At 45.2% G+C, this 19,816-nt stretch overlaps 1 protein-coding gene across 4 annotated transcripts in view; it reads right to left on the minus strand.

Annotated features, from left to right (window-relative positions):
• RALGAPB (Ral GTPase activating protein non-catalytic subunit beta) overlaps window positions 1-19,071 on the minus strand; it is a 118,070-nt gene extending 98,999 nt beyond the window's left edge. For all 4 annotated transcript variants that reach the window (XM_074970364.1, XM_074970363.1, XM_074970362.1 and 1 more), the window contains exons 1-3: window positions 18,926-19,071; window positions 5,922-6,137; window positions 4,682-4,884 (exon numbers count right to left, since the gene is read on the minus strand). In XM_074970364.1, coding sequence (XP_074826465.1) covers window positions 4,682-4,884; window positions 5,922-6,107 — 389 coding nt within the window. In that variant the 5' untranslated portion in view covers window positions 6,108-6,137; window positions 18,926-19,071. The remainder of the gene's footprint in view (window positions 1-4,681; window positions 4,885-5,921; window positions 6,138-18,925) is intronic.
• Window positions 19,072-19,816: the final 745 nt, after the last annotated feature.

Genomic DNA, 19,816 nt, shown 5'->3' on the forward strand with positions numbered 1-19,816 from the left:
ATTCAGTGTTTCCTGCATCAAGCCCATACATTTCTTTTAGAGCTAGAGCATCTCTTTTAGGATGCTATTTAGTTTTAATTTAAAGACTGCAAAGGGATGGAGAGTCCTCCACATCCCTAAGTAAATTGTTCCAGTGATTATTACCCTCATTTAAAATCTGCACTTTATTTCTAATCTGAATTTTTCTAGTTTCAACATCAGATCTCATTATGATAGATTTCATTTTAGCAGAAAAAGCAGATCTCTATTTCCCCCATAGGTAGTTGCAGATCATAATTAAGTCAATTCTTAACCTTGTCTTGGATAAGCTAAACTAAATAGATTGTCTAAGTTTTTTCTGCGATAAGACACGTTTTACAGACCTCAAATCATTCTTATAACTCTTTTCTGAACTCTTCATTCCCCCCCTCCCCCCAACATCCTTTAAGTGTTGACACCAGAAATGGATATAATATTCCAATAACTGTCTAATACCATATACAAATACACCTTCTGTCTCCTAGTTAAAAAAGGATAAATAAGCAGGAGAATATCAAAACTATCTGCTTCCATTGAACCTGGCCTTACTGTATCTGGAAGGTCATGCCCCCCATACAGTCAGCAAATGAGCTAAACTTATTACAATGATTTTATGGTATGTTCTACATGGAATGGCTTCATGGATTAGGCAACAACCCCACCAGCATCAAACCTGACAAAGGCACAGACCTTGTTGCAAGAGAGCCGGTCATCGCTGGCAAGTCCGATTTCACTAATTGTCACAAAAAGCAACTTGCAGAGATCAGTGGAGGGTACACTTTCTTCTAACAAGACTGTCCATCCACAGAGCCGTGACAGTCGCATGTTGGCTTTGCCATTAGCAACTGCATTGGTACCAAGCTTTTAAAATAAATAAATCTAAAAGCGCAAGTGATTGGCTCATGACTCTATGGTTGCCACTGAAACAAGTGGTGTGCTACCATGATTAGTGCTTACACTCCCATCATGACAAATGCAGACAAAGAAAGAAAAGTTCTACAGTGACTTAGACAAAAACCCTCAGTGTTTACAATGGCATCAGATAAACTGGTCATCAAAAAGGGGTCTTCAATGTGAAGGCGGAAGTAATGCAGTAAAATGGCAGAATACCATAGGACAGCATAGGACTGGGAAAGAATAGCAATGAAACTCTAGCTGCTGCTTCACACATTCACTGAATAGCAGTGATCATGAAAGCCTTTTTCCACCTACCAGACCAAAAAGAAATCCTCATGGACACACCCAGGATCAAACAATGGCATCTTATTGACTATACTATCATCTGGCGGCAAGATCTACGGGACGTATGAATGACTGCAGCCTTGCACAGGACAGACTGATGGATAGACCATTGCATGATACGCTCCAGAATTTTATTTGTTAATATGGCAAGCACATGGCAAATCATCATTTAAACCAGTGGCGGGCAACCTGTGGGCCGCATGCGGCCCATCAGGGTAATTCACTGGCGGGCCATAAGACAGCGTTTACATTGACCATCCGCAGGCACGGCTGCCTGCAGCTCCAAAGTGGCTGTGGTTCGCCAGTCCCGGCCAATGGGAGCTGCAGGAAGGTCAATGTAAACATTGTCTTGGGGCCACTGACCAGATGCATGTTGCCCACCACTGATTTAAACCAGACAGCTCAACGTACAGCAATTACAAGATGAAGCTACATAAGCTCAGCTCTGCAACAAACATCAGAGCTGCTCTACCTGACCTTGCTGGCTTGACTACTAGTGTTAATGAAAACAGCAAATGGGCAACTCTTCACATACTATACATGAAGCAGCTTTTGCCATCTTGGGTACAGCAAAATGGCGTCACCAAGCCTGGCATGATGAGAATGACTCAGAAATCCAACAGCTCCTAATTCCTCCTCTGCTCACCCCCCAGTCCTTCCCCCCTGGTTATTTTTAGTAAAGTCAGACAGGTCGTGGTTCCTGTGAATTTGTTTATTTCCCGCAACTGTCCATGACTTTTACTAAAAATAACTACGACAAAGTCTTAGCCTTAGTCATGAAACCAAAGACTTCTATGCGGCTTTGAAAGATGTATAATGGTTATACACACACACACACACACACACGCACACAGTGCCTTTAAAGAGTGCAGACAGCCTATTGCTGATCACCAATAAAGGAGAAATACTATCAGGGATGCCAACAGCATTTCAGTGATCTTCTGAACACACCAGCCAACACTATAGAAGAGGCACAAAGAAGAGCAGTGGACATGCCAACATCTGCCCGGTCCCTTGATGGAGTCAGCACTGCAACCAGTGCCATGAAGAACTGCAGGGATCAGATGGTATTCCTGCAGAAATAGTCAAGCACTGAGGAGAGACCTTAATGAGGCAACTACATGGAAATTCTCTCAATATATAGAGAGAGTACTGAAGAAGATGTACTGCACGACTTCAATGATGCCACCATTGTCACCACATACAAGAGGAAAGGTGAAAGTCCAACTGTGGCAACTACCATGGTATCTCATTACTTACGAGCACTGGAAAGATTCTGGCCAGAGTACTCTGTCTGCTATGCAACATCACTAATCGTGTGCTGTCTCAGGACAATGCAAGGAACAGCAGACATATTTGTAGCTAGTCAGATGCAGGAGCAATGCAGAGAACAGCAACAGAACCGTTACCAATGAACCAAGTCTTCATTGGACTTGGCTAAAGCATTTGACACTGACAGCAGATCTGGACTTTGGCAACTATTACAGAAGTTTTGTTATCCAGAAGAATTCACCAACATTCTGAGGCTATGGCATAACGAAATTCTTAGACAAGTCTGTGCACATTGGTTCAGTATGACCCATTTCCTATCACTAATGTTAACTAGAGCTGCATAATTAATCCAACCCTGTTCAATGTCTTCTATGCAGTAATACCCAGTGATGCTACAAGAGACCTGAATGCTGGTATCAGGATAGGTTTCCTGTCCTCTAGAAAATTCTTCAACCTAAACATGCTGCAACCCTCCACCAAGATCTGAGGTAGCTGATGAGCTGCTGTATGCAAATGACTGCACTCCAGAGAAAACGAACTTAAGAGATACAATGGATAACAGACAAATTTATAGAGTCTACAAAAACAGAGGCTGAATCTAAAAGAAAGAAGTCATGTATCAACCTGCACCAGGAAAACCCTACAAGAAACCAGAAGTCACCATCAGCAACACACAGCTGAATGCTGTTACAGACTTCTGTTATCCTGGCAGCATATTGGTGAATGATGCTACTCTAGAGAAGGAGCTGACAAGTCGCAGTAACAAAACCAGTTCATCACTGGCAGACTATCAGGCAGAATCTGGCAGCAATACTGTATTAAGCTTCAAACAAAGATAAGAGATTAAAGCGGTTGTGCTGTCCTACCTGTAGCAGGCCTCGCACTCATACATCACCTCAAGTTTCCAGATAAATACCATTTTTGACAACTGCATACCAAACCCTGCATCAAACAGCAGAATAAAGTTAAAAATAAAGTTCTGGAATGCAGCCACTCCACAAGGACTGAAGCCATGCTCATGGCATCACAGTTACGCTGGGCTGGTCATGTGTTCAGGATGGACGACACCAGAATGCCAAAGCAGCTACTGTACAGCAAACTGGAAGTAGGTAACCACACACAAGATGGCCAGAAGAAATGCTTCACAGACACAGTGAAGCATAACTTGAAGCAGTGCATCACTGATGTCAACAGCTGAACATCAACAGACAGATCACCTGACAAGCAGTAGTCAGAGACTAATCACCATATGGCTCTTGAGGTACACAGGCTGAGTTGTAAACAGCAGCAGCTTCAGCAGACCGACTGTAATCCCTTCCTCAATATTGAGCTACATGTGCATTCAAAGTAGAAAGGACAAAGTGTATTACCACTGACAGCATCATCTTCGGTCATGGACAACCACCACCTATCCAGGAATCATGTTTGCCCTCTTCGCTACAGAAGAGCCAAGGGAACGTGAGCTCCCAGTGTGATCTTCCATGATCCTAAGTCCTTTTCCATGTCATTGCATTCCAGGATAGAATCACCCACCTTGTATGACCTACAAGGTTCCTATGTAACATGATTTTGCATTTGATGTAATACACAAGTTTCTCATGTCAATCTGCTCAGTCTCACGTGCTTTGCACTTATTTGGCACAGAACCTTTAGTATCCCCCTCTGTTGATTCAAGCTGATAAGTGCTTTTTGGTTTTTGAAACCATACACCAAAAGCCCAGCAGGGTGCTCTGATGTGATCCAAAAACATTTCAGTTTTTTTCCCAAATCATGCAACTATCCATGGACATAGTTCTTGTAAGAAATGTTTAGATTAGTTAGCGTGTAAGTCAAGGACTGATTTGCAAATTAAGTTGTCTAACCATCGCAGCAAAAGCAGCTGCAGAGAGTTTGCAATTCAAAACTGTAACAAATTAGAGTGGCCACCCCACTCCTAACTTCAGGCCCAGTTGTGTTTTGCAGCAGAGACAAGTAATAAATCAGTTTTATTTTACTACAAATCCTACTCTAGTTTGGCTGCCAAATGAAAAAAGAAAAGACAAGAAAAAAAAAAAAGCTAGCCTTTCTGGCAAAATAACTACGTGACTATAGCTAAGAAGCCCAGACCCCCATCTCTTCCCTCCCCGGTCACTACAGATCTGCTTCTCACCTTGGTACGAAGAGATTTTGTAGATGTTTGAGAATGCTCTGAACATAAAGATTTGGTTCCTTAACAACAGGTAAAGGAATGGAGTCTTTAGGTAATACAAGAGCCATAATCCAGTCAGTATATACATCGACACAATACTTCACAGTATCGCCCTCCAATGGGAGGGTCAGTCCATAACAAACCACCTCCATGGTCCATTTTACCTAAACAAAGAAAGGGGAGGTTGTTAAAATACTGTACGTACCAAACATAAGATCATGTCTACATGTTTCTAAAACAAGCCCAATGGTGCCAATAGCACCCCTTTTTAGCAATATCATCTGAACATATGCATCCCTTCAAGAAGTATTTCAGGCTGTGTGTGTTTATAACATATACGTAAAGGGACAGTTTCCCTTAAGGGACAGGCTGGAGCCTGCAGCTTGGAGATAATCAAGGAGGCCCTGCCACACCCTGGGGTCAAGCTATATAAAACAGGGGAAGGCAAGGAGAAGAAGCCAGGCAGGCCTGCAGTCACTCCTGTCCTGAAACCTTACTAAAAAGGGGACATGGTATTCGGTTAGTGTATGTTGGCATCTCCTTGCCTCGGGCTGTAAAAGCAAACCCATGCTTCCCCAATTAAAGGAATTAAGGCAGGGCACCACAAGGGGTTTGTGGGGATGGCCCACAGCTTTAAAGAAACTTTTTAAACAAACTCCAACTTACAGATTGTAAATCATGCTACCTAGCGAACTTAACATGGAAACTAAAGCAACACACAGTAAAAGCTGTTTTATCCAACATGTTGGGAAAATGGGGGGTGTGGATAAGTGAAAAATGCTGGTTAACTAAGAGGGAGTTTGGGTACAGGAAGGGGTGCAGGCTCGGGGCAGCGAGTTGGGGCACAGGAGTGCAGCATGCCACATCCAGGGGGGATGGTGTGCTCACCTCAGGTGGCTCCCCTCAAGTAGCGACCTGTCCCGGCTGCTCCTTGGTGGAGGTGTGGCAGGTGGCTCTGTGCACTGCCTCCACCTGCAGGCACCACCCCCGCAGCTCCCATTGGCCGCAGTTCCCAGCCAATGGGAGCTACAGAGCTAGTGCTTGGGGTGGGGCTGGGGCAGCTACATTTAGGAATTTAAATGTACTTCAGAAAGCTTGGATTATTTAAAAAATTCAAAGTTACACTGCAGAAAACTACACAGATGAGCAACACTGAGTTAACATGTGAACAGAACCAGAACCTCTGTAGAGAAACACTTACTTCTTTATCTGTTTTTAGTAAACTCTCGCTCCCAGCTGCCGATGGTGTATTTAAGGCTTGCCCAAGAGGACGCACCACTGCATTTGCCACCTCTCTCCCCACATTATCAGGATAGCTGTGAAGTACACTGGTGTGACCCTGATCATTTTGAACAACAAGATGCAGGGACCTCCACTCTGAGTACATAGTGCCTCTATGCTACACACCAAGCAATACCTGGGAGAAGAGAAAGAAGCAATTATTAAATATGCTTATGGTACACATTAATAGAACTCTGGCCACACGACACAGAACAAACACCATTACACATTTAAAAATGCAAATGAATGCTTCATGCTCATGGAGAATTGGAAAGAAAAAAAAAATCAAACCGCAGCCATTCAACTCCAAGAGGTCCCTAATGTAGCCCAGTGAACCAGTATGTTGAATATATGGAATTTGTTCAAAAACATTGATTTAATTACAGGTAAAAATCAGATATCAAGACAATCTTAAGACCTCTCCCGCATTGTATCGATGGTCCACACAGTCACTTGAAATGACCCCTGCTCTTTCCCAGCAATTATGGAACACCTCTTTTCACTTGGAGGTCAATTCCAGAAGTACTCAGTGAATTTAAGTGCAAGCTCCAATGTACATTCCTACACATTAGCTCCTGGCAACACCCGTGATGCCAAGGAAAGGACACATGACAGATTTCAAGAAAAGGGCAGGCTAAACAAATGTTAAGAAGGATCTGTAGAGATGATCTTGTGGGAAGGTAAGTTAAATCCTTCCCCTTTACAGGTAAAGGAACCGGGACTACTGGGAAAGAGTTGGCTAAGAAAATGAGTAAATTGTAGTGTGCACTCTCCAACTAACATGCCACTTGAATAAGCCCCCTCTTTTGTTGCAAATTAATCAAAAATGAACCTCCAGAAAAGGTACTTTAAAACCTCATTGAATTCTCATTTCACTAGCCCACAAACCCAATGACACTCAAAAGGAAAAACAGTCAATTTCCACCTCTCTACAAGATTTGTTGTGATGTCATAGACTATCAGGGTTGGAAGGGACCTCAGGAGGTCATCTAGTCCAACCTCCGCTCAAAGCAGGACCAATTCCCAACTAAATCAGCCCAGCCAGGGCTTTGTCAAGCCTGACCTTAAAAGCTTCTAAGGAAGGAGATTCCACCAACTCCCTAGGTAATGTATTCCAGTGCTTCACCACCCTCCTAGTGAAAAAGTTTTTCCTAATATCCAACCTAAACCTCCCCCACTGCAACTTGAGACAATTACTCCTTGTCCTGTCATCTGCCACCTCTGAGAACAGTCTAGAGCCATCCTCTTTGGAACCCCCTTTCAGGTAGTCGAAAGCAGCTATCAAATCCCCCCTCATTCTTCTCTTCCGCAGACTAAACATCCCCAGTTCCCTCAGCCTCTCCTCATAAGTCATGTGTTCCAGTCCACTAATCACTTTTGTTGCCCTCCGCTGGACGCTTTCCAACTTTTTCCACATCCTTCTTGTAGTGTGCGGCCCAAAACTGGACACAGTACTCCAGATGAGGCCTCACCAATGTCGAATAGAGGGAAATGATCACGTCCCTTCATCTGCTGGCAATGCCCCTACTTATACATCCCAAAATGCCATTGATGGCCTTCTTGGCAATAACAGCACACTGTTGACTCATATCCAGCTTCTCGTCCACTGTAACCCCTAGGTCCTTATCTGCAGAACTGCTGCCGAGCCAGTCGGTCCCTAGTCTATAGCAGTGCATGGGATTCTTCTGCCTAAGTGCAGGACTCTGCACTTGTCCTTGTTGAACCTCAGATTTCTTTTGGCCCAATCCTCCAATTTGTCTAGGTTCCTCTGTATCCTATCTACCTCTCCCAGTTTAGTGTCATCTGCAAACTTGCTGAGAGTGCTATCCATGCCATCCTCCAGATAATTTATGAAGATATTGAACAAAACCGGCCCCAGGACCGACCTTTGGGGCACTCCCCTTGATACTGGCTGCCAACTAGACATGGAGCCATTGATCACTACCCGTTGAGCCTGACAATCTAGCCAACTTTCTATCCACCTTATAGTCCATTCATCCAGCCCATACTTCTTTAACTTGCTGGCAAGAATACTGTGGGAGACCATGTCAAAAGCTTTGTTAAAGTCAAGGAACACCACGTCCACTACTTTCCCCTCATCCACAGAGCCAGTTATCTCATCATAGAAGGCAATTAGATTAGTCAGGCATGACTTGCCCTTGGTGAATCCATGCTGACTGTTCCAGATCACTTTCCTCTCCTCTAAGTGCTTCAGAATTGATTCCTTGAGGACCTGCTCCATATTTTTCCAGGGACTGAGGTGAGGCTGACTGGCCTGTAGTTCCCCAGATCCTCCTCCTTCCCTTTTTTAAATATGGGCACTACATTAGCCTTTTTCCAATCTTCCGGGACCTCCCCCAATTGCCATGAGTTTTCAAAGATAATGGCCAATGGCTCTACAATCACATCTGCCAACTCCTTTAGCACCCTCAGATGCAGCACATCCGGCCCCATGGACTTGTGCTCGTCCAGCTTTTCTAAATAGTCCCGAACCACTTCTTTCTCCACAAAGGGCTGGTCAGCTCCTCCCCATGCTGTGCTGCCCAGTGCAGTAGTCTGGGAGCTGACCTTATTCGTGAAAACAGAGGCAAAAAAAGCATTGAGTACATTAGCTTTTTCCACATCCTCTGTCACTAGGTTGCCTCCCTCATTCAGTAAGGGGCCCACACTTTCCTTGACTTTCTTCTTGTTGCTAACATACTGTTGGATCATATTAAAGAAGTTCTGTATTAAAATCACAAATGAGTTTGATTCCCCATAGTTTAAATTCCAGGGTATTACTAATTAAGAGATCTCTTGGTTTTTGGTACTGTTTCTCTCCCTCTATGTGTTAAACTTGCAAGCTGCTAATTGCGTTAGTACATTCTAAGACAGAGTCTGTTCTCAAAGCAATTCTTTGTAATAACTACTCACAGAGAGAGAGACTCAAAACAATACTCTAACAACAGAAACAGCACCCAGAGACTCCCCGTCCTTTTGTTGTTTTATCTCTATTTTAATCACAATTTTTAACAAAGCAAGATGGAGGATGTATGTGGATGCATGCTTGGTGTGGATAATAACTGAATGATCGGGGAGGTGCCAGCCTAAGAATCCAGTGTCCATCGGCTGAAGAAGGTGTCAAGTGGAAATAACCAGAGGACCCCCGGAGGGCAGACTGGAATCCACCCAACAGCCTCAAGAATAGGAGAACCAAAGAACAAGATAACATCTAGCAGCACGGAGCTGTCAGGAATGTGCTATCTGCTGATTGATTCAGCAACAGCATGATGAAGCAATTCCCATAGACTGGCATAGAAAGAAATTCCTATAAAAATGGACTCTAGTAAGTGAGAACTTCGGGGTCTGATTCTGCAAAGCAACTTCCAGGAGCGTCAGATGAGCATCTGACAAGGCCCTGCTCCCTCCTCATGTCCAGGCCACCTGGCCAGTGGCTTGCATGAGCAACTCTAAGGCTGGTAACTATGATAACAACCTTGCAGAATGTGTGTGTGTGTTTATATATGAATGAATGTGTGAATAAATGTGAGACTGAATGGAATGTTATAGCTATAACTAACTGCTTACTATGATTCTTTCTGTATTCACAATAAATGTGGTATTTTGCCTTTTTCCCTTTAATAAGATCCTGCTGGTTTGTTTTTATTGGTATAACAATACCTGAAGAAACCCTTCTTGTTACTCTTAACATCTCTTGCTAGCTGCAACGCTTCAAGTGTTATTTGGCCTTCCTGATTTCACTCCTGCATGCCCGAGCAATATTTTTAATACTCTTCCCTGGTTATTTGTCCAATCTTCCACTTCCTGTAAGCTTCTTTTTTGTGTTTAAGATCATCAAGGATTTCACCGTTAAGCCAAGCTGGTCGCCTGCCATATTTACTATTCTTTCTATACATCGGGATGGTTTGTCCCTGTAACCTCAATAAGGATTCTTTAAAATACAGCCAGCTCTCCTGGACTCCTTTCCCCCTCATGTTGTTCTCTCAGGGGATCCTGCCCATCAGTTCCCTGAGGGAGTCAAAGTCTGCTTTTCTGAAGTCCAGGTCCGTATTCTGCTGCTCTCCTTTCTTCCTTGTGTCAGGATCCTGAACTCGACCATCTCATGGTCACTGCCTCCCAGGTTCCCATCCACTTTTGCTTCCCCTACTAATTCTTCCCGGTTTGTGAGCACCAGCTCAAGAAGAGCTCTGCCCCTAGTTGTTCCTCTAGCACTTGCACCAGGAAATTGTCCCCTACACTTTCCTAAAACTTCCTGGATTGTCTGTGCACTGCTGTATTGCTCTCCCAGCAGATATCAGGGTGATTGAAGTCTCCCATGAGAACCAGGGCCCGCGATTTAATAACTTCCGTTAGTTGCTGGAAGAAAGCCTCGTCCACCTCATCCCCCTGGTCCGGTGGTCTATAGCAGACTCCCACCACGACATCACCCTTGTTGCTCACACTTCTAAACTTAATCCAGAGACTCAGGTTTTTCTGCAGTTTCATACCGGAGCTCTGAGCAGTCATACTGCTCTCTTACATACAATGCAACTCCCCCACCTTTTCTGATATATGTCATGTCTCATATCAAGACTTCACTACATGCACATACATAAAAGAAGTACATTAACAAGTAGATCAAAACAGTAGTATTTCACATATGCCAGTCACTCAGACTGTAAACTCTTTGGGGGTAGAGATGGTCTTTTCCAAAGAGGGAGGGAGGTACGCACACACTATGGCTAGCAGAATGGGGCCAATAAGTGCTACTGCAATATAAATTATCAAAACCAATACTCTAGTCAAAAATACATACATACAACATTTAGTGGTCTTGATTTTATCCTGTTCTCTCAGGACTTGCCTACACAAAGAAATGTACTAGCTTAACTCCTTGTGTGGACACTCTTATTCTGGAATAAAAGTCCATGCAGTGAGCTAAACCAGTATAACTAGAATAGTACAATTATGCCAATAAATTAAGAACATAACAGCCATACTGGATTAGACCAATCGTCCATTTAGCCCAGTATCCGGTCTTCAGACAGCAGCCAATGCCAGGTGCTTCAGAAGGAATGAATAAAACAGGTAATCAAGTGATCTATCCCATCATCCACTCCCAGCTTCAGGCAATCAGAGGCTAGGGACACTCAGAGCACAGGACTGGGTCCCTGCCAATCTTTGACTAATAGCCATTGATAGGTTCCTGGAGGATTGGTCTTTCTAGTTTTGGCCTTCACAACCTCCCCTGGCAAAGAGTTCCACATGTGGACTGTGCACTGTGCGAAGCAGTACTTCCTTCTGTTTTTTGTTGTTGTTTTTTTTTTTAAAACCCTATGCCTATTAACTTCATTGCGTGACCCCTGGTTTGTGTGTTATGTGAAGGAGTAAAAACATTTTCTTATTCACCTTCTACACACCAATCAAGATTTCATAGACCTCTATCATATCCCCCCCTTAATAGTCTCTTTTCCAAGCTGAAAAGTCCGTCTTTTTACTCTCTACTCACACAGAAGCTGTTCCATACCCCAAATCATTTTTGTTGCCCTTCTCTGGACCTTTCCAGTACATCTTTGTTGAGATCTGCACGCAGTATTCAACGTGGATTTATATAGATGCATGCTGATATTTTCTGTCTTACTATCCATCCCTTTCCTAATGGTTCCTAACACTGTTAACTTTGACTGTCGCTGCACATTGAGTGGATGTTTTCAGAGAACTATCCACAATGACTCCAAGATCTCTTTCTTGAGTAAAAAGAAAAGGAGTACTTGTGGCACCTTAGAGACTAACCAATTTATTTGAGCAAAAGCTTTCGTGAGCTACAGCTCACTTCATCGGATGCATTCAGTGGAAAATACAGTGGGGAGATTTATATACACAGAGAACATGAAACAATGGGTGTTATCATACACACTGTAAGGAGAGTGAGCTAATACCAGCAGGAGAGCGGGGGGGGGCAGGGGGGGACGACACCTTTTGTAGTGATAATCAAGGTGGGCCATTTCCAGCAGTTAACAAGAATGTCTGGGGAACAATGGGGGGTGCGGGTGGGAAATAAACATGGAAATAAACATGGGGAAATGGGGAAATAGTTCTACTTTGTGTATTTCCCCATGTTTATTCCCCCACCCCATACTGTTCCTCAGATGTTCTTGTTAACTGCTGGAAATGGCCCACCTTGATTATCACTACAAGAGGTTTTCTCCCCTGGCCCCCCACTCTCCTGCTGGTATTAACTCATCTTAAGTGATCACTCTCTTTACAGTGTGTATGATAACACCCATTTTTCATGTTGTGTGTATATAAATCTCCTCACTGTATTTTCCACTGAATGCATCTGATGAAGTGAGCTGTAGCTCACGAAAGCTTTTGCTCAAATAAATTGGTTAGTCTCTAAGGTGCCACAAGTACTCCTTTTCTTTTTGCGAACACAGACTAACACAGCTGCTACTCTGAAACCTGTCAGTAAGCTTTAAGTTATAGTTCCAACACAAAATAATCAAAAGTGGCATTTAAAAAAAGCCTCAGATTCTCTTCCCTTCAATTAAGGTTTACAGTTTGGGTTTGGTTTTGTTTAAGTTTTATCTACAGGAGGCAGGACTTCACAGCTCTTCTTACAGTCCTAAGATCCCTAAAAATTGCAGGCAGACACTAATCCAGTGGTTCTTGCTGGAGGTACACAGAGGTCTTCCAGGGGGTATTTCAACTCATCTAGCTAGTCGCCAAGTTTTACTACAGGATACATAAAAAGCACTAGCGAAGACAGTACAAAACTAAAATTTCATATAGATAGTGACTTGTTTATACTGCTCTATATACTAAAATCAGTGTTTCTCAACACGGGGGTAGCGATCCCGGGGGGGGGGGGGAAATCAAGTGCACAGCCAGTATTAGGGGGTAGCAAGGAGTGGCCCCACGAAGCTAAGATTCATGCTGAAGCCGAACCCCTGCCACCCAGGGCTGACATCAGACTCCTGAAAAGGGGTATAGTAGCCTGGGAAGGTTGAGAATCACTGCGCTAGCCCATCTTCCAGGAAACAAAGATGTGAACGTTAAAGTGTGGCTTGCAAGCCAAGAGTAATAAAAGCCCATTTGTTCAAAACATTTGCACTCAACCTTTCCCCTAAAAGACTCTTGGACCAGTACCAAACAGGCCAGGGCTTGCAGGGATATTAGTCTTTCCAAAGAGCGGGCTCACCACTGAACAGCTTTGTAAGTTAGCAATGCCTCAGGTTAGCAATCCCCCATGCTGTCTTCCCAAAGAGCACTGTAGAAAGCCTAAGTGTGATATTTATTTTGCTATTTTCCAGACTCAACTGCTGTCTGGTTTGAGGCAGAAGCCAGATGCACTGCTGATTAAGTCAATATCAAATGCATAAGAACATAGATTCTGCAGGAAAGATATCCCTCCCTACACTTCCGTAAGAAAGCAATTTTTATTTTTTTCAAGTGGTGGGAGCACAGGAGCCAGAGACCTAAAGCTTGGAGAGAAGAGGACGATCACAAGACCCAGCTCTTTGAAGGGGAAAATGGATGAAACACAGGTAGAAGCACTAGGAGGTGGTCGTGGTCAGGAAAGCAGACAGTGCCAACTAGTCTAGGACCAAGGCCTTGTCTCCATGGGAAATTATATCAGTAGGCAGGGCTGTCCTTACCCATATGCAAACTATGCAGCTGCACAGGGCACCATGAAATTTGGGGCACCAAACCAAATTTCCTGGTGCCCTATGCAGCTGTGTGCTGCTCCAGCGGCCAGCCCAATCCCCCCGGCTGGCTGAGCCTGCCAGGAAAGCTGACCCCGCCCCTGTCCCAAAGCCCCTGTTCTGCTCCACCCCTTCCCCCACTCCACCCCTTCCCCAATGCATCCGATGAAGTGAGCTGCAGCTCATGAAAGCTTATGCTCAAATAAATTGGTTAGTCTCTAAGGTGCCACAAGTACTCCTTTTCTTTTTGCAAATACAGACAAACATGGCTGCTACTCTGAAACCTATTTCTAAAACGGTTTGTGCTTTGGTATCCAAAAAGCCTAACAGAACTTTTTCTGATGCTGAAAAAGATCTTTTGTCAGATTTAAGACGCAATTTTCAGATTCCATACCTACATGGACAATTTTATAGTGCTCAAAAAAAGTGTCAGGGAGAGGAAAGATCTTTGGTAATCAAGCTAGGACCACTGCCTGGAAGAGTTTACTGATCAATAAAGCATTTGTAAACAGTTTATAGCCATGGCAAGTTAGCAGAGACGAGATTTAAAACATACATTTATACACACACTAAATTGTTTTTATATTTTGATGTGTTCTTGAATTTTAACTTTATCAAGCCACTAAAATTGGTCCAAAAACAACAGTTAGTATTTTTACTTCAGCTCCCTGTCCCTTTGAAACTTGGGAGGATATTCAAGTTTCCTAGTGATGTAATCACAGCTATCTTCAAGTTTAACTTGCTAACACCACCCAAAGTTAAAGAAAAAACATCTGAAACATATTTCTCCACCTAACTTCATTAAACTATTTCACAGCCTCTTAAATTTGGAAACAGGAAGTGCTTATGTCCTCAGAAGAAGCACAGAGCAAAAAACATCCTCTCAAATTTCACAGGGAACTACAGAGGAAGTACAAATAATAACTTTGTTTAGTGGAGCAATTGAGAGGTTTTGAAGCTAAAATATTTTTGTTGAATTTTATTAAAACTGGGGATCTATTAACATATTTCAATAGGGCAGGTCATTCGGATTTTCATCTGGCTTCCTCCACATCCATTTAAACTCTAGCATGATTTTAGTAGCTGTTATCTTAGGAACCACTGCAATCAGAAATTAACGTTTTGTCAGTTGAAAACTAGAATTCCCAACTGCTTTTTAGCAAGCATAAAACACGGATTTCTTGCTCTTGCAGTTCCTGTGAGAGAAGCCTCTTTAAAACAAAAAACAAAAAAACAAAACAAAAAAAACCCACCACACACACAGGGATCAGGGGGGAAAAAAAAAAAAAAAAAAAAAACCAAGAGATTTGGGTTTTATTCCCTGCTTTGACAGGCCTTGGGCAACCAACTGTCACCAAAGTCTTCAACTCTGGCGAACTCAAGCTAGGCTCCTAAATCTATAAGGTACTCAGTTTTCTTAAAAAGTGACCTGGTTTCCAGAGGTGCTGAGAACCTACAATATCCAATTACATCAGAGGACTTTACAGGCACCCCACTTCCAAATCAAACCACTTAATTTAGGCTCCTAAATATGGAGATGAACTTTAAGATCACACATTTCAAATGCAGTGTCTAGTCTCCATAAAATGGGATAATACTGCATAACTACACCACACCACAGGAGGGCTGGGAGATTTAACATGGTTTGTAAAACCATTTGACATCCTCAAGTAATTTAAAATCCCTAGAGGAGGGCAAAATATTGTGATATGTGGAACTGCCTGAATTCCACTGGGACAGAGAGGCAAAGCCTTTATGGGAAGCTTCAGGGTGGGTGATAACATTGAAGCTACAGTAGATACAGAATGAAAGTCAGCTGGCAGATGTGCAAGACTAAATCCTGATGTCAGGATGGCAGAAGTTTGGGGGCCCCAGCTACAAACTTTTGGAGAGGTCAAGATACACTCTGGAAGCATTTTATTCCAAAAGAAGGGAGTCTCTTCTCTTGTTTTTTTTATTTCTCACCCCCTTTCAATTCCACTTTAATTACTCCTGTAATGTGCTGGAATCTGCCCCTTTAGAATCTGCATTTACTGTCACAGGAGATGGTGTTTCCGCATCTAGGAGCGGAAGGGTATGTCTACACTACAGCTGCACAGTTAAGGCACTACAGCTGTGCTGCTGTAGTGCCATAGTATATGTGCATCCTACATTGATGGAAGGGGGTTGTCTCTTGATGTAGTTAATTCACCTCTTCAAGAGGCAATAGCTAGGTCAACAGCAGAATTCCATCAACCTAGCACATCTACACCAAGGGTTAGATTGACCTAACTATAGCGATCAGGGCGTAAAATTTTTCACAGACCTGAACAATGTAGCTAAGTTGATGTAATAAAGCGTAGACAAAGTCTAAGTCTTGTTGAATGTTAATGGGACTTAGATTCTAAAGTGCCTAATCAGTTTTGAAAATTCTACCCTTTGTCTTGTTTTGCTCTCCCATTTATAAAATCACACCACCACATTTCTCCCCACCACCCTCATCTTTCTGTCAATTAAGAGTGTGATTGAATGACATGGTTGCTTCTGATGGTAGGGGGCAAGCCTCAAGAGCCTTGAGGCTCACTTTTGGTTTATGTCTTATATTCTTAAAAGTTACCTACAGGGATCAGGAAGGGATTCCTCCTCCCCCCAGTATATTCTGGGTTTGTTTTAATCTCCTTCCTCTGAACCAACAGGGATGGCCATTGCTGGAGATGGGACATTAGACAGGGAGGCTCAGGGCTCTGAGATGGCACCAAGCATTCTCGCTCAGGTGCTTGGCTGGCCAGTTCTTACTCACATACTCAGGATCTAAAGGATTGCCATATGTGGGGTCAGGAAGGAATTTTGCCCCAGGCCAGATTGACATCGACTTTGGAGGTTTCATCATCTTCTGCAGCATGTGCATGCGGGTCACTTGCCAAGATTACTTGGGTATACCTTACTTAACCATTTCCCAACTATTGACAGGGTCGTAAGGCATTGATGCACATCAGTCCCTCCTATTCTCTGCCTGTGGCACATAACAGTCTAGTCTCCGGAGGGCCACGGTATTTTGGTCTGATTTCTGTTGTTGGGTTTAGTGTGCTGGTGCTGGGTGGTGTTGGTGACCTGTGCTATACAGGATGTCAAACCAGATAGTATTAGGGTGACCAGATGCGGAATCCAAGATATCGGGGCCACTGCAGGGGAAGCGCCTTTTCAATTGTTACACTCACCCAGCACGTTCGGCAGCGGGAAATAAATCTTGCTGACGAAGAAAGAAGTACCTGCCGCCAAAATGCCGCCGAAGCCCATCAGCAACTGAAGTACCCGCCGCCAAAGACCCGGACATGCCGGGTGAGTACAACAATTGAAAAGCCACTCCCCCTGCCTGTCACTGCCGCCTAAGCAAAAAGGGCTACCGTGCCTGAAACAAAATATCGGGACAAATGGAGTCCCGACCATACTTCGGTCAGGACACGGGACAAACTGCTCAATATCGGGACATCTGGTCACCCTAGATGTTATGGTGGTTCCTTCTGGCCTTAAACTCGAGGACTATGACTTGTCTCCTCCAGTCCAGTCTCCTGGATGTACCAGGGAGCAATGCTGAAGTGGGTCAGCTAGAGATCACACTTCATCTCTAACAGGATTGGCTGAGTTCAGCTGAGCCACTTCAGCTTCGTCCACTGGAACCTTCAAAGGAAGCTCACAAGTAGAAAAAAAAAAATCTTATAGGTTAGCCACAATAATGAACACTTTGCTATAAGCAGGTAGGCTGAATTTCTGTACCTAGCTAGCACTTTGGCCATTCATGAGTAGATAGCACTGTGGCCAATCCCAGTTCTTTATAAACCAGATGCATCATTTCTTCGGTCTCTAGTTTTAGTATTATCTTAATACTATCAAAAAGAACTGCCTTTCTGAGTCTACAGTCACCTTCCATGCTTCTGCCGTTCTCATGATTTTGCCATACAACAGCAGAGTTCACTGATATCAATAGTTCTGAATGTCAACTGTGAAAAATCAAGAATCATGAAAACGTCCTATTGCAAATAGTTTTCCTGAGCAGCAGCAACAGAGGCAGGCACTGAAATTATTCACGGGGGAATCTAATGAAAGGAGAAAGTAACAGAAACCTTCCTTTCTCCATCCCCACACACTGTACTCCGACTTGCAGCAATCAAGGAGCTGTGAACAGGAGAAGAGAGAGAAAGCTCGCTCACTCTTTCAACAGTAAGTTAAGACAAACTTTCAAATTTATAACACTTAATCGTCTGCAGCTAATATAAAAGATGGAGCTCCCTTCCCACAGCAGGATTCAGAGCAAGCATCATTGCAGAAATCCCAGCTTTGTTCTCCCAGCAGTTTGGGTCATAGGGCACCTGGGTTTCCCAAATGGTGCTGGCCCAGGGCCTACCCAAAGAGGGGATCCTCTTTTGTAGCCACTTATGGCTAGTTGGTGTCTGGCAATTCCAAGGTACTCCCCTAACGCAGTTTTATATTATAAACCAGTTGAAGACTAAACCCCGACTCCCAATAAGCTGTTCAAACCCCTTCCTAGTTCACTGCCTCATGCTCTGTCCAAGGGCACTTCTCTGTTCACCACCCTCTTGCTCTGCTTGTATCACTTCAGCCTAAGCCAGAACCTCTAGTGCCGGCAGTTGCCAGCATGCCCGAGATGTAGGCAGCTGCCTGCGCTGACTACAGGGGCCGCGGAGACTCGCCACCCGCCGCCAGTCCCCAGGGACCCGCTCCTGAGCCCCTGCTGCTTTGCCGGAGTCTCGGCGGACCTGCCCCGCCGCCCCGGCAGGCAGCGGCCAGCAGGGTGCCCACGACAGGCCCTGCCCGGCGCTGCCTCCGGCGATGAGCCGGGCCCGGGAGCGAAGGAACGTCACCCGCTGCGGCGGGTCCCCGCTCGGGGCAGGGCGGGTCCCTGGGCCCGGAGCGCTCGGGCCACGGAGCTAGCGCCTCCCGGGCGGCGCGGGCATCGCCGGGGCTCGGCCCGCGGGCTGGCACCTCTCAGCGCGGGCGGCAGAGGCGACACCCCGCAGCCGCCGCGGCGAGGCCGGGCCCAACCTGCCGGGCCCGCCCTGGGGCAGCCGGCCGCAGCCCCCCTACGCGGCCAGGCCCTGCTGCCCCCGCGGCGCCCACAGCCCGGGGGCGGAGCCGGCCCATCCGCGGCCCGGGCCTCCCCAGGGCAGCTGCCGCGGTGCGGCCCGGCCCGCAAGGGCGCCCGGGGCCCGTCGCTGCCCGCCCGCTGGGGAGGGCCAGTTACCTGCGCCGATGGGCCCGGCTGGCATGTCGGGGGCAGGGCACCGCTCCGCCCTCAGGCGCCCGGCTCCATGGTGCCCGCAGTGGGTGAGGCCGGCGACACAGCACGGGAGGCTCCGCTCAGCTCGGCTCTCTCCGGCCACTTCCGGCAGCGCCAGAAAACTCACCCGGGGGACCCCAGTTTCTCGGCACACAGGGCGCGTGCACCACGCCACACTGAGTGCTTCGCGAAATAAGTTCCCCCTTGTCTGCGCTCCACTTATTGGGAAGTGCGCGTGCGCGTGACATTTTCCTCGCTGTCAAATAAGTCTCTGGCATAGTCGTTTGCGCTTGCGCATTTTCTAGTGTCAACCCGCTTTCTCCACCTTTATCTTATTCTTAAAGGGACAGTGCGCACTTTGACAGGGCCTGGAATGTTGCCCCACAGATTACCTTTACACTAAGTCCTAAACCTTCCTTGGCCCGCCCCCCCCCACACCTGCCAGCAATGGGGTTCAAACTGTTATGCTCTGCTCAGCTCCCTAGACGGCCCAATGCATTAAGTTTCCTCAAGCAGCATTCTGAGGGAGGCTCTTAATTGTAATTTGTGACAAATTTGGAGGAATTTGCTTAACAAACCCTTGAAACCCTAAAAAGAAAAGGAGGACTTGTGGCACATTAGAGACTAACAAATTTATTTCAGCATAAGCTTTCGTGAGCTACAGCTCACTTCATTGGATGCATCTGATGGAGTGAGCTGTAGGTCACGAAAGCTTATGCTCAAATAAATTTGTTAGTCTCTAAGGTGCCACAAGTCCTCCTTTTCTTTTTGCGAATACAGACTAACACGGCTGCTACTCTGAAACCTTGAATCCCTGTAAGGCCTCTTTGTTTGGGGCACTTTCCATTTGCAGCG

Source organism: Natator depressus, chromosome 13 (genome assembly GCF_965152275.1).
Source record: "Natator depressus isolate rNatDep1 chromosome 13, rNatDep2.hap1, whole genome shotgun sequence".
NCBI lineage: Eukaryota > Metazoa > Chordata > Testudines > Cheloniidae > Natator > Natator depressus.